At 39.3% G+C, this 15516-nt stretch overlaps 1 protein-coding gene across 5 annotated transcripts in view; it reads left to right on the top strand.

The window, feature by feature from the left end:
• LOC115770997 (serine/threonine-protein kinase mig-15) overlaps positions 1–15516 on the top strand; it is a 36810-nt gene that overhangs the window by 3735 nt on the left and 17559 nt on the right. For all 5 annotated transcript variants that reach the window (XM_030716495.1, XM_030716494.1, XM_030716497.1 and 2 more), the window contains exon 2: positions 3421–3486. In XM_030716495.1, the coding sequence (XP_030572355.1) occupies positions 3421–3486 (66 nt within the window). The remainder of the gene's footprint in view (positions 1–3420; positions 3487–15516) is intronic.

Genomic DNA, 15516 nt, shown 5'->3' with positions numbered 1-15516 from the left:
ACGTGGCTCGATACCGAAATACCTAATAATTTACATTTTTTGCTGGAGTTGAACCGGCAACCACACGCTTTTAAAAGTGTTCAAAGTTAGACACATGTCTCTAGCTCTGTGGGAACGTTGGGTCTATAATCAACTCCTGTCTATTAATGTTAACTGGTTTTTTTCTTCTTTCTTTCCGTCAGCTGAAATCGCGCTGCTCTTAGACACATTTTTAGCTGCAAGCTCTTGCTAATATGTTTTGCATTCCAAGTCGAATTGGTCGCAGCCCACACACACACACACACACACACACACGCTCACACATACATAAATTGCCCATGCATGCCCATTTACATATGTAGTTTATCTTCTACAGCTGCCTTGCCCCCCCCCTCCCTCCCTCCCTCCCTCTACCCCTTATCTCATGCATATGCAAAAAGCTGCTTTTATTTATTTTTTAACATGGGCGTTCAATATGCAGCCCGTCCTGTTGGCGAGTCTCCTGATCGCACACACACACACACGTCTGTATATCATATCATTGCTAACTGGGCCAAGCCTCGCGTATACGGCCAAAAAGAAATCCAGTTTTGCCTGCCCAGCAAAAGCAGCCGCAGCAACAGCCTCGGCGAGTTTTAGACAAGTCGCCAGCAAGTTGTTTAGTTTTAGTTTCAGTTTTAGTTGCACTCGTGCCCGTTTTTAACAAATACAACGAACTGCTACAAAGACAAACAAGAAAGAACAGTTTATCTATGGAATGTCGAAGATTGAATACCCTTGCAGCTGTGCAGCATGCATACATACATATTTCCATAGTTGACAGTGCTCACAGATAACTGTATCTATGGTAGATATTTGATATATTGATCGCGAGGTGAATAAGTTTTTCAACATAGTTTTGGTGAAAATACCTAAAAAAAAGTTTTTGATTCGCAAAGCTCATATGCCCACCCTCTAGAATTGAATAGAGAGAGCGCAGCAGAGAGATCGCACTCGAGTGGTAGACGAGAGAGAGAGAGAGACCTGAAACGGACAGCAGGCAGCCGCAACTGATAACTGTAACTGCAGCGCGCTCTGTTGCCAGAACTATACACTAATGCTTCAACACTGCAAGCTTCCCCCCACACTTCCCCCTCGCCGCGCTGCATTTCGTTTGCGTTTTGCCTTAGCATGTCAACGCTAATGAGTCATGATGCTGCTTGCGGACGAAGGAGTGGGGTAGAGCAAGGAGGGAGAGGGCGCAACACTTGGCTCAGTTTTTCGTGCATTTTTAATTGATTTTACAACGTGAAGTAATCAGCCATAAATAGCAGTAATTGCCGACTGGCTTCCAGTCTGACGCCTGCACCGCTGTCCCCTCTCTGACCGAACGCTTCTCTCTTGTTTGACACACTTTGCACCAGCACCAAAAACCAACAACATGACGATGAAGAAGAAGAAGAAGGGGGGGGGGCAGCGCAGGAACAAGAACAATGATAGCTTTCGAGCGCTGCGAGGCGTTGACGTTTGCTCATTTGAAGGCAGCCATAAATCTACTTAAGGCATTGCCATAGTTCCTTCTCTCCCTCTCTCTCTCTCTTTCGTTTTTTCTCTTTAGGTTTTTTGCTTTTTATTTTGGCTTCGACTGACGCTTTGTCTTTTGCCTATTACAATTGCTGCATATCAGAATTTGCCGCTACCGTTAGGCCAAAGAGCAGCTCAGCTTAGCTTTTGGGCCAGAGGGAGGGGGGCGGGGTGATGTTAATTTGTAGGGTTATGTGTAAAATGCTTGTAAAGAGAGTCGCTAGTGCGAACGCATTCCGTTACAACGGGTATTCTAGCCATAAAAATGCTGGGCAATAATTTCTATGAAGTCCACCTACTAACAGAGGACCTCATATAATACTAAACGAATCAAATCCATAAGAAACTACAGTTTTTATCAGGTTTTTTTTAAGAGTTTTACAACAATTACTGATTATTACATGAGGATACTGAGGATCTGAGTTTCTCAGATTTATGAAATTCCATCCATAAGAGCGACATTTGGTTGAAAAAGTGTTGTAATAGGAAATGTTAAGAAAGTAAGTACAGTATTGAATTGTTGAATTCCACTTGAATTAGTGAAAGCTATGTGGAAAACTGTTCCACGGCCGGAAAATGAGTGAAACAGCAGCAAACTATATGAATGTAAATGTAAGATTAGCCTTTTCTTTAAATATATTCTATAAACCTATAACTCCTAAACAATGTATTTCACACAAGATTCACTTCCACTGTCGGAAAATGAGTGAAAAATCTAAATACTGTATAAATGTAAATGTCGCATTCCCTTTTTCTGTAAATATTTGCTATTTTTCCCCAAGTTAATAACTTCTAAGCAATGTATTCACGTAACTTATCTGCATTCTACACAAGATTCACTCCGACAGGCGGAAAATAAGTGGAATGTGAAAACGTATATTTGTTGCAAATGTAATGCTTGCTTTTTTCCTTTGGCCCTAATCCGAGTTATTGCATTTATTCACGAAACTTAGCTGCGTTTAGCTCAACTTGGATACAAATATGCTAAACTTGCATGTCTTCTCGATTAACTGATGTCTGCCCCCCTTTCCACTGCTTGCCCTTTGCCCCCCTCTTTCGACCTGCCATAAACTAAATTTAGAGCACTGACAAAAAAAAAGAGAGAAGAAACAAAAAGAAGTCTGTTACCTGTTGAAATTGTTGTTATTGCTGTTGTTCTTGTTGTTATTGCTTTAATTGGCGTTTACCTTAGCTGTCACTAGGCCCTCTGGGGGGGCCGCCAGGGCACGCCCCCCCTTTTGCTGTTGCCCTTCTTTTCAGGTCGTGACACGTTGTTTAGTCTCGAGTCTCGACTCTGGCGATGTCTCGTGCCTCGTGCCTGGCTCGTGAGTTGCGTGTCAATGAACTCGCATGCGATTTGTTGTTGTATGGCTTGACATGAGCATGCACAGGGGCGTAGTGTGTGGGAGGGTTGTGCAGAGGGGGGGGGGGGGGGGGGGGGGGGCATGTATTTGCTTTATTTTTAACGCTGCGCCGCATTCCTTATTTGTATTATGCCTTAATAATTTGTTTACAGAAACAAACAAAAACAAAGCCAAAATAAAAACTCGCTCTTCCTCTTGTTGTTGTTGTTGTTGTTTGTGGAGTGTCTCTGTGCCGTCGCGGCCACGCCCAGTTCTTAGCTCATCTCAACGCTTGGCTGGCAGCCTTATTTTTTGCCCGATTTGTTTTCTTTGTTTGTTTGTTTTTAGGTTTTGCCTTTTGCATCTGGCTAAGGATTTGGCTTTTTGGGGCGTTTCCCCTTGCGTTATTGTTTTAATTGTTGTTGCGCTGCGTTTTATTGCATTTCGTTCTTTGACATTTTCAGAGTTTTTCTACTAAAAAATAAAAAATAAAAATTAAAACCAATTTCTGACAACGCACGTTTGTCTTTTCCAGGATCCGGCTGGCATCTTTGAGCTCATCGAGGTCGTTGGCAATGGCACCTACGGCCAGGTCTATAAGGTAAGTTTCAATCAATATTCATTCATATGTGCGCCTTGAGGGTCAAAGGTCAAAGGCATTTGTATGCATTTCAAAGCGATTGTGACTTTAAATGTTATTTTGAACTTAGTTTTGATCGAGCTAACTTTAAATGCAGACAACTTTTAGATATTAAATCTGGCTTTTCGACAAATTTGACCAGTAGAGCTATATGATATAGTATTCCGATTTTGATCAGTTGTAAAGAGCCTAAAATATAGATATATATGTTTAATTTTGTTCAAGAACTAATTTGTATACCAATCGTAACTACAACAACTATATATACATTGACTATTCCGATAGAAACTATTTGTTTCCGATATTGTCATTGTTTTGCCTATATAATGGAAGTACAGTAAAGCTTGTAAATGGCAAACTTGTTCAAGATTTTATTACAAAACTAGAGCTCAGTTGTGCCTATGCGTGCTGTTTCTATCGTTCCGATCTATGAGAACTATATAGTATAGTGCTTGATTAGGCAGATTCTTACCAAAACTATTTATAAAATAGAAAGGTCGCCAAAACCAGTATCAATAATATATATATATATATCTTCCTTTTGGGCTGAATTGTATCTGCTTCTATGCATTACACAAGGAGTTAAATAAGAAATTCACTGTCTTTCGCGCATTTTCCACGCTTGCGCGTGGAATTCAAGCTACAAATCAATTAAAACAATTTACAAATAATATGTTGATGGGCGTGAAATAATGAACACAACACGATCAGGTTTTAGCACTTTGCCATACACTGTACAAACAAAAGGCAACAGATCTTATTTTTCATTACTTGCAGCATTTGCGAGCTATAAAAGATATTTGTTGCCTTTGTGGTTAGTTTTTTTTCGCCAGATCTGAGATATTGAAAACAATTTGTCTGGCCATTTGAATGTTGAGTTAACATTTTTTGTTTTGTGGTCAAAATGTTGCAGCTTTCTATTGAAGAGCAATTTGGTTACGGCGCAATGAGCTCACAATTTACAAATCGCGTTTAGTTTTGTTCAGTTTTTACATATATACATATATATATAGATGTATATATCTTTCAGTTGTGGCGACTGTTTCATGTTGTTGCCTTGTAATTAGCAATCATTAGACTTTATGCTTGAATGCGTCGCAGCTGCATGAGTTGCATATATACAGAGAGGAGGTGTATCTGTGTATCTGTATCTCTGCCTTTGTATCTGTATCTGCACCAAAACAAGCTGCGTCATTTGCGCTCTGCTGTGCCTTAATTAGTTGCGAACCGCTAGACGCTGGGCCAAAACCAAAACTTCAACTCTTCTCACACATTAACACATTTTCCTCTCGCCGCCTTCTCTTAGAATTTTTGCCGCAGGGCAAACAACAACAACAAGAAGAAGAACAAGAATAACAATCATCATCATAATAATAATCACATCAAAGATTTAAACCAAATGCTTGCCTTACAAACAACAAAAAAAAATTAGAAGAGATAAACAATGCCACGACTTTGTATTTAAATTACAAGTTTTCAAAATTGTATCTGCAAGATACAACACAATGCAGCGCGGCAGCTACAAAAATAGATACTCTGGGGATTACCGTTAGCATTTCTTGTGCTCCACTCTGTTGCTCTGTTCTATGCGGTTGCATGTGTGTGTGTGTGTGTGTGTGTGTGTGTGTGTGTGTGCGTGTTGTGGCATGCGCTGCGCTTGCGAGGCCAACGGCAAGTTCTTTCTCTGCGCCTCCTCTCCATTTCCTCAATGCACCTTGATGGGCTGAAAGGAGAGGGGTGGGGGAGGGGGGGGCTATGACAGCTTTAAAACTGAAACGATTTGATAGTTGCGATAACTTTATCGAAATTGTTTGCGTACAGTGTTGCAAAGCAACGAAAATAACAACTAGGATTATATAACAGCTAAATTGTAAGTCTGTAAGCCATATATGTATATGTATATGTATATGTACATGTGTATGTATATGTATGTGTATAAGCATATGTATATGTTTATGTATATGCATATGTATATGTTGATGTATATGTATATGTATATGTATATGTATATGCATATGTACATGTGTATGTATATGTATGTGCATATGTATGTGTATATGCATATGTATATGTTTATGTATGTGTATATGCATATGTATATGTTTATGTATATGTATATGTATATGTATATGCAATTGTATATGTATATGTAGATGTTTATGTATACGCATATGCATATGTATATGTATATTTGTATGTATATGTGTATATATATATATATGTTTATGTATATATACATCTATATGTATATGTGTATGTGTATTTATATGTGTGTGTATATGTACATATATGCATATTTTTATCTATATGCATATCTATATCTATATGTATTTGTATATGCCCAAGTTCGCTGACCCGCTACCTTAATCTTAAAGCTTCTGATGCTGATTCACTCTAGCACATACATATGTATATATTGCTATCTCTGTCAATTGCCTGCTTCGTGGACTCACATATTTCACTTACGAATTAATGTACTCGCAGCTAATCTTTGCGATTGCTTATTTCACAATCTACAATAAAGTGTCAATAAAATGTCTAAATTTACATGCGTCATTCTCTGCTCACTTCGAAGCTTTTGAACGGCTTAGAAATGCGGCCAATTCGCAAAAAAAAAAAATATGAAACAAAAAATTGTCGGCCCACGCCTACACGCCGCCTGCTTCATAACGCCGACGACCTCATTTGTGGTGTTACCACGCGAAGCTGCAAGTGGCACGTGGTAACAATGCGATTACAATATAAGTGCACAGTATAAGTCACACGTTGCCCACTGTGCGACAACTTGTTTCCGTGCTTCCACTACTGCGCTGCGCGGCATTAAGTAGTTCATTATACTGTCCAACACTGACTCCAGTCGAGTATGTGTGCGTGTGTGTGTGTGTGTGTGTGCTTGTGTAAAATTAGCATGAGTAATACGCGTAGATGCTTTTTTCCCATTCCCTCCTTTCGTGCATGTCGCCAGCGGTAGAACGCACTATGAGATTAACGGGCAAAGTGTTTCTGTCTCTTTCTCGCTTGTCCACTTGTTGGTTACGGTTCGTTCATTTTGCGCTGCGTGTATGTGTGTGTGCGTGTGTGTCATTTCTTAGGCATTTACTGGATTTTTGGTTTTATTGACAGACAGTTAACCGGTTTTCAATGTTCTCTCGCTCTCTCTCCCTGTCTCTCTCCCTCTCTCTGCCTCGCGCTGCTGCAAACGCATTCGCATTTTAGTCGTAGCTTATCAGAAATTAGTCGCGTCATTTTGACGCTTATTCATAACTTGCTTAAACGCTGGCGGAGCGTGGGGAATTTCGGTCTTAAAACAGCTTTTAATTGAATTCATTTTGGTGTGTGTTTCTTCTGAAATTGTGACGTCACTGTTGACATTTCTACGAATTCATTCGTTTCGCTTCGCTTAATGCGACTTTGATTTATGCAGCCGGCCAGTTGTACTCCCCCCCCCCCCCCCCCCCCCCCCCTCACACCCCTACTCTTTACAGTGATGTCTCTCTTTATTAGCAATATCAGCTAATTTCTCGTATGTTCTGCGCTTTGCACTTCCGGCTTTTTGATAACTTCTCGGTTTTTTTTTTCATTTCATTTCATTTCTACTGCGCTTTTTAATGTTTTTTTTTATCAAAGAGCGTCGCGTGAGTCACAAATTAGTTTGTTTTTTTTTGCTTTGATGGAATTGAAAACAGAATTACGTGCATACGTATGTAGGTGTGCATGTGTGTGTGTGTGTGTATATATGTATATGGATGCATATGCAATAGTTGAAGAATGTGATTGGATATTAGGAAAAGGAGATAAGCCAAACATTTATTTTTTTTCTACAAATTTTTGGTTTGTTTCGGAAAATGCAAAAAAAAACTCTCTAGTTTTAAAATTTACAATTTCGAGCAGCTGAGCTTTCGATTTGCTTGGAATGCCGCTAAAATTTCACACGACCCGTTTGAAAGTAATAAATTTGCTGCTTAATTTATGCCAAAAAAAAAATTCAAAAAAAGTCGACTTAAATAGGCAGCCCACACGACCAACAACAATAACAATAACAAAACTGCATAACTTGGCGAATTTCAACAATAACATTGTAAAAACGAAATAAAAGTAAAAAAAAATCAACGCGCCGTTTCTCAAGGTCGTTGTGTCGCCTTCCCAACTGCCGCTTCCACCCACCCCCTTACCGCGGCGCATTGACTTTCCCAACGTAGCGTCGCTTTTGCTTGCGCTAGCAAAAATTTAGCTGTTTAGTTTTTGTTTTTGCGAAAGCGTAAATACACAGCACACACACACACACACACACACACACACACACTCGTAAACCTAAATCGCATTTATTGTTGCGGCTTTTGCTATTTTCGGCTGTGGTCGGAGTTTCGGGCGCAGGTTGCCTTGTCAATGAAAAAAGTGTCAGGGCTAGAGATTTAATTAAGCTTACAGCAACAAAACAAACTTAACGAACACACAGACACACACGCACAATGCAAGTACAAAAAAGAAAAAAAAAAAAAACAGCGCATTTCTGTGTTTAACAACACTAAAGTTAGTGAACCTCTAAAAATACAATGCGAAATGAACACGATCTCGAAGTGGGAGAGCGGCAAACGCCCAATGGGGAGAGAGCAGCGCCGGTGAGGCGTCAAAGTTGCGGTAAATATTTGCCATGTGTGAAAGAGAAAGGAACGCAGAGCGCAACGACAGCGCGACAACTACAACTAAAGCGTCGCCGCCGACTGAGCTCTTATCTTGTTTGCGCTCGCTCTCCCATCTCTCTGTTACTCTCTTTCTCGTTCTCCCTGTCGTGTTGTGTGTTGGACTCGATGTGTGTTTTATGCTCATGTGTCAATGACACTTTGTTAATGTTTTTAAATCTTGTCTACAACAAATAAATAATTTGCGTAATAATTAGTTTTTAGCTGTGCGCTTTGTTTAGCAGTTTTTAGTGTCATTTAGTTGTTGTTTTTTTCTCTCTCTCTCTCTCTTATATTATTTGGCTTTGTTTCCCGACAGCACATAAAAAAGTAAATGATTTTTGTGTGTGTGCCGAGTACTTGAGCACTGCCTAATTGCAACTTTACTTTGCTTGATTTCAATTTAACATTTTACGAGGCTGCGTCTCATTCTGTTTTTAGTTTCTTTTTGTGCTTGTGTTTCCTGCTTGATTTGTTTATTGCCTTTAATGTGTTTCGCATGTTTGTTTGAGTGGCGTTTTATTGGCTGCGCCTACAGTTTGGCTATGTGTGTGAGTGTGTGTGTGCGTGTGTCTTCATTTGCTCCCCACCCCACCGCCGCGTTGGTCTCTGGCTGCGCTTGCGTCGCTCAAAATGCAGCCCAAAATGAAGTCGTAAATAAAAGCTTTGCACACGCTCATTGTGCGCGTTGTTGTTGTTCTTCTTGTTGTTGTTGTTGTTGCTTCTTTCCTTTTCTACGCAATGCTCTCGCTGGGCGTGCTTTATTATCTTGTCTCGCTTATGTGTGTATGTGTGTGTAAGTGCAATGGTCGCAAGTGCGAGTTGTGCTTGTATGTGTGAATGTATTACCGTCTGGCCCTGTGTGTCCGCGCGCGTGTGTGTGAATGTCGCTTATATTGCGCGTAATTAGGTCAAAGTTCGCAGCTATGTTTGTCGAATGTTAATTATATGCTGGGCTCTGTGTACGCTGCGTGGGCGAAAGTCTTTGGGGGCATTAAACGCATAATTTTACAGTGAATTGAAGAAGTCCCAAAAGCTTGTCAAGAATGTTAATGGGCGTTAGAAAATTGTGAATGATCTTGAACCAAGTATCAAAATATCCCAACTCAAAAAGAAAACTCTTAACATGCCAAAAATTGTCGCTGTATATTCGTTTTCCATTTGAGTCCAAAAATCATAAACAAAATTCTTCTTCTTTGAACGCAATGCGTACAAATTTGCGATTTCTTTAACATTGACAGACGACCTTACAGCTTTAAAGTGTGGCTGTGTGTGTTTGTGTATTTTATATGGTCACTTTCAACATTAGCGTCCCTCCTGTGGACAGTGACTCATCTCGGCAAACGGTAAATTTGCGGCCCATTTGCTTGACCCACTTTCGGCGCACTTTGAAAAGTTTTCAACGCCCACAAACGACGCAATCGACGCTCGATAACAAACAATCTCTGCCGATAGGCAACACTCAACTGTTTGTGTTATCGATTGTTGTTGGGCTCAAGGTTGCCAGCTTGGCGAAATTTTAGCCAAATACTTAAGCAATTTGCTGATTAAATATGCAAACAGCTGGGCGAGAGATTAATGCATAAAAACAGACGTTGATTAGGCGATTAGCTTTGTTCGCTTCTCGCTGCTCACTTTTTGCGGCATTTAGTTTTGTTTCCAACAATTAATTTATGAGTGAAAGTTGCTTTTAGTTTTTTTTTTATCTTATTGTTGTCCATTTTTTGCATGCATCGAACAATGCGTCGCCTTTGTTTAGGGTTGTTTTGGACTTGTGGAACTTATCTAACTGCTGGTCCTTTATATGCATATTGGCTTACAATGCCGCATAATGTATTCTTTATTATGTATTTGTGTATCATAGAGAGACACACTCACATAATTCACATAATTGGGCGACAATGCGCTTGATGTACATCAATCGCGTCTCACATTCAGATTGAGAGAAGTTCATCATGAATTCTTTCAGCAGCCCGTTGACCCGCAGTTGACAAACTCAAAACGCCGCAGCCTCTGCCCATTTTAACCACTTGATTGCATTTCGATTTAAGGTTTCTTCCAGCATTTAATTCATTTAATTTCCCCCTTTTCACTCTCGCTCCTGCACTTCTTAATCAAACAATCAATCATCCGTCCGTATGGATGAGGGTGAGATGACTTTCAAGCGGAAGTCAATGTGATGTCATCGTTGAACTTGAACAAACCTCCAGGCGCTAAATATACATATAACCGAATATAACAAATACAAAATCAAGCACAAACACAAACAAAGGCTGAGTACACTGTAAATTATCTTTTGACACAATTCACGCCCGCTTATCGCAATCGGGAATATGCTACAATAAAAATCCATGCGAAATTTACACAGATACACATGTGTGTACATTCATAAATATAGATATAGAAATAGCTATATGTGTGTGTGTGTATTCAGGTATATTAAGCTGCCATCATCATTTGAAAATAGCATCAATGAGTCAAAAAGTGGGGCACTGATAAGAAAATCCCTTGGAAACGTCAAAGGAAAGGAAAAACCGTGTACTTTTATTTTGGCCTCTGCTTTTCAAAGTTTAAAACTCAAACAAGCGAATGACTATTGTTTGTGGCAATCAGAAAAATCTGAATCAGAATATATGTATATACTAGCGGGTATTACCCGGCCTTGCGCGTGGAAAGTTTTGTGCTTAATGCTCGTCCCTGGAAAATTGATTTTGTTTTTATGCAGTTAAAATAAATTTGAGGCTAATCGAAAGAAACTTAAAACTTCGCTCTGATTAACCAAGAGAACCACAAAACTCTCGGATTTGAAAGTCAAAAACAGCTGTTTTCCGCCAATTTTCCACAGTAACGGGTGGAATTTGCAAAATCGCCGAAACACGTTTTCATTAAGTGTTTTTGCATAGCTTTAAGTCCAAAGTGAGAGTTGTCAAAGATTGTGCCTGTAGAAGCTTTATGATATATTAGAGCAATATAATAAATATGAATTTGTGGATCAGATCAATAGCTAAAGTGGAATTAAACCGAAACGAACTTCGATGACTAAAGGGCCTTATATAAACAAACTGAATCAATCGTTTAAAAGAGAAAAACCATTTATTTTGCAATAAGTTGTGTGAAATCAAAATAAATAAACCTTTGAATCTGTGTGAATTACTTCAACTAAATAAAATGCATTATTTATAGTTATCCCATCTAGAAACTTGGGCAGTTGTGTTATAAAAATGTGATCTAAAAATATAAACATTTATTTATTTATTTATACTATGGCATTTACACACTTTGCACCCATTTTGTGATTACATAATCTAAAGGCTTCATCGAAATGCAATACGAAATCTCGCTGGGTTTTTTTTTATACTAATACAAGATTACATTCGTTCACTTTTGGATGGATTTCGTCTGAATATTATTTGTTATTCCATTGAATTTCTGGCCCAAAAAAAGTTGGCTTCTTTTTTGGTGAAACACATTTTCGAAGGCAATTTTAAAGTCTGGTAAACACATTTAGTCCATTTGACTGCCGAGTGCCAAAAGTGGAACATCAAACAAAAAGCTCACTAACTGGGTTAACCAGGTGCATGTCGGGGCAGACAGGCAGGTAAACAGGCGGCGGGCAGACAGCCGAGTTGGCCAATAAGCATTTTTTGTTTGTGCGCCCTTTGAACCCTGTCTCCATAAGAAGGCAGCACTCAGATCCAGACTCTTGAGGCTATAAATTGAAATTTAAGCTTTGAATAAAAGGTAGCGCGAAGAAGGGAGTGGGAGAGTGGAGGGAGGGAGAGAGAGTAAGAAACTTAGGAGAGAGAGGGAGAGGCATCAGAGAGAAAAATATAGGAGAGAAAGAGAGAGAGAGAGAGAGAGACTGAGGAAGAAATAGAGAGAGAGGAAGACTCAGGAGAGAGAAACTTGGGAGAGAAATACTTAGGAGAGAGATAGAAACTTAGGAGAAAAAGAGAGAGAGAAAGACTTAGAAAATAGAGAGAGAGAGAGAAATACTTAGGAGAGAGGAGAGAGAAACTTAGGAGAGAAAAAGAGATGGGGAGACTCAGGAGAGAGATACTTAGGAGAGAGAAAGAGGGAGTGGGGTGGGGAAGAGGAAGGGGCGTGAGAATTATTTAAATACCTCGCAAACTGCGTTGATTCATCGTTTATAGCTTTTCAACTTATTTTATGCATAGTTTCAACTTTTATTTTATGCAGTTTATTTTTGCTTTTATTTTCTGTTTTATGTGCCAGCTGCAGGGCTGTGGTTGAGGGGGAGGGGGGGGGGGGGTTGAGGTACAGCAAAGTTCAATTGTTGTGGCCATTTAAATGCAGTTTGAAAATAAAACAAAAAAAAACTACTTTGATTTCTGGGTTAATTAACTAACAGCAGCAGCAACAATTGGTAATTGATGCGCCGACGTAAGCCCAGCCAATGCACCTCCCCTCCGCCCCTCTTTTGCCCTCCTCCATTGCCCCCCTCTCTCAATTGTGTGTAATCAGCTTAACGCGCTTTGTTTTTACCCGTAATACCCAGCATTACGCAGCAGCGATATGGTCTCTATTTATATTGTAACTATGCTAGTCGCAATTCCTTTGAAATAGAGTTTGTTCTTGAGCAGAAATTTGGCTGTCATTTGCCTGGACCACGTGTTTTCTCTGTCTTTTCACCCATTTTCCGTGCATGTAAGTGGATTTTACGTTGAAATTTATGAATGTTTGTATGAAAACTTAAAGCATTTTTAACGATTTCTTTGGTGAATTCAATTAGATGAAAAGTACTACTTTTTATTGTTGGATTTGAGCCAGCGACCAGCCACCTTATACTAATAATATACACACTTTGACCAAGGTTCAATTTTATTCTGTTGACGCAAAGGCAAGCGTGTGGACAAAGTTCAAGTCTTTGAATGTCTAAAGTCGTAAATATTCATAAAATATTCGCATATTTGTCTACAAACCAAAACAGCAGGGAATTTGATAGTCGTGCATGCCCCACTTGACTTGAGTTCTTATTTGTTTGGAATTTGGAGCCACAGCAACGATTGCACACGATTGTTGAGTTGAGCGGGCAGAGAGGTGGGTTCAGGTGTGAGGGGTGCTTCGTTAAAAGCTTGCGCAATGTTGGCTAACGCAGCAGCTGCCACAGATTGCCAGCAAAGTCGTCTCTGGGCCAGTGGGCCAAGCAATTGCAGCGGCAGCAACCAATCGAGCAGAGGCAACCACTTGACGCATCGCACGGGGCGTGGCGCGTGGTTTCAGGTTGTGTTAGAGGGGCGGGGGGGATGCTACCACCACTTATACCTCAGCAAGTGCTGTAAATTGAATTGTGGTTTTCCCAACGGTTTGCTGCTGCAGTTCCAAGTTTTCTATATACATATATATAGAGGTGCATTGTTGTTGCCAGCGCCGCAAATTTAATATGCAAGCTCAATGGGCAAAGTGCTGCAGTTGCTGGCGCTCAGTTTTCAGTCTGAGGTGTGCGTGTGTGCGAGTGTGCGAGTGTGTGTGTGGCGTGAAGTGAAGTGGAGTATTCCACTGTGGTTGCTGCTTTGATCTAATGCCGGCAGCTGCCTTCTCAGTTACCCAACACGCATTGTTAACCCAACATACATTCAGATACACATGAAAATCATCTCCGCATATTATATATATATCTATATATAGATGGATCATATAAGATCTGCATGTGAATGCGGCGTCGTCTTTGTCTTTAGAATGTTACCAAAAGTTTTCCCATTTCATATTCATATTTAAATATTGACTTTAAATGTTGACAGCTTCAAAATGTGTTATTCATTGCTTTATCAGTTTTATCATTCATATTGTAAACGGGCAATTATTTAAATGATACTCCATAAAATCTTTTGATGACAAATATTTATATGCCAACCATAAAACTTTCTCGTCTTTATCAAAAGTGTTTCCCCTGGGTATCGTTTTTTTACTTGTGCCTCTTTCTCTAACACCTTATCTATCGCTTATCGCAGCCCTAAATAACTATCTATATATCGCTTGTCGCAGTCCTATCTATCTAACTAACTATCTATCCATGTTTCTATCCATCTATCTATACATCCATCTATCTATATGTATATCTATCTGTCCATCCATCCATCGATCTTTCAGTCTGTTTATCTATCTATCTATCTATCTATCCATCCATCCATCCATCCATCTATCTAGCTTTCTGTCTACCTATCTATCTATCTATCTGTCTATCTATCTATCTATCTACCTATCTATCTACCTATCTATCTATTTATCTATCTATCTATCTATACATTCATCTATCTATCTCTCCATCTATCTATCTATTCGTCTCTCTATCATCTATCTACTTATCTATCCATCTACCTAACTTTATTTTCTTGATATTTTTATTATATTTCACCCTTTGACCCGCCTCCTTTTCCCCCTTTCCAATTGAATTCCATTTCCATATTCTATTTACTCAATTCACACAAAATTCACTTTGCTTATCGGAAACACACATTTCCTCACTTTTTCCTGCTGCTTCTTCTTCTTGCTTTTAGCCAGCTGTCCCCCCCCCCCCCCCCCCCCCCCCCCCCCCCCCCGCTCGCTCTCTCTCTCAAAGTTAACTTCAACTCGAATATGTTCGAGTTAATCATTTTAGTCATTTTACTATGTGACGTAAGTCGGGTAATTCCAAGAATTACAGGGGAGAGAGGGGGGTAGGGTTGTGAGGGGGTGTACTTGTGCAGAGGGGAATGTCGTTCTGAGCATTTTCAAGTTTCTTGTTGCTTTTTATTTTTGCTGTCTTTCTCATATTTTTGTGCAAGGGTCGCGTTATCAGAACACGCAAAACAAATGCTTGTAAATGTCAGCGGCGTTTGCTAAATACCCTGTAATTTAGCTGCCAATGGGGTGTGCTGAATAACTGTCAGGAAGAGTTTATACAAAAAAAAAGGTTGCATATAAAAAATATAATTTCGATTTGAATACAAATCATATTTTAATTCAAGCAGATAATACCCGGCGTTTCCCGCAGAAAAACTTAGTGTTATAAATATAACCTTTTCAGCCCATATAAAATGTAATTCGCACAAAACATCTTTGGAAATAAGTTTTAAGCCGATGTTTAAAACAATTCATCAATATTTTTTTTTAAATATTTTTGTTTTAAGCCTTATTTGCTTTATTTAAGGTAAATATGTTGGAAGTTAATATTTTGTCATATGTAAACAGCTTGAATTTTATTTACAAAAAAAAACCATTTAAATATGTTTATATTTATTTAAAAGTATTTAAAGCAATGCATAAATATTTATATTATATTGTTTTGTTTTGTTCTGTTTTGCTTTGTTTT

This window comes from Drosophila novamexicana, unplaced genomic scaffold (assembly GCF_003285875.2).
Source record: "Drosophila novamexicana strain 15010-1031.04,08,12 unplaced genomic scaffold, DnovRS2.1 tig00000024-arrow-pilon, whole genome shotgun sequence".
NCBI classification, from domain to species: domain Eukaryota; kingdom Metazoa; phylum Arthropoda; class Insecta; order Diptera; family Drosophilidae; genus Drosophila; species Drosophila novamexicana.
This window is presented reverse-complemented; position numbering and strand designations above follow the sequence as displayed.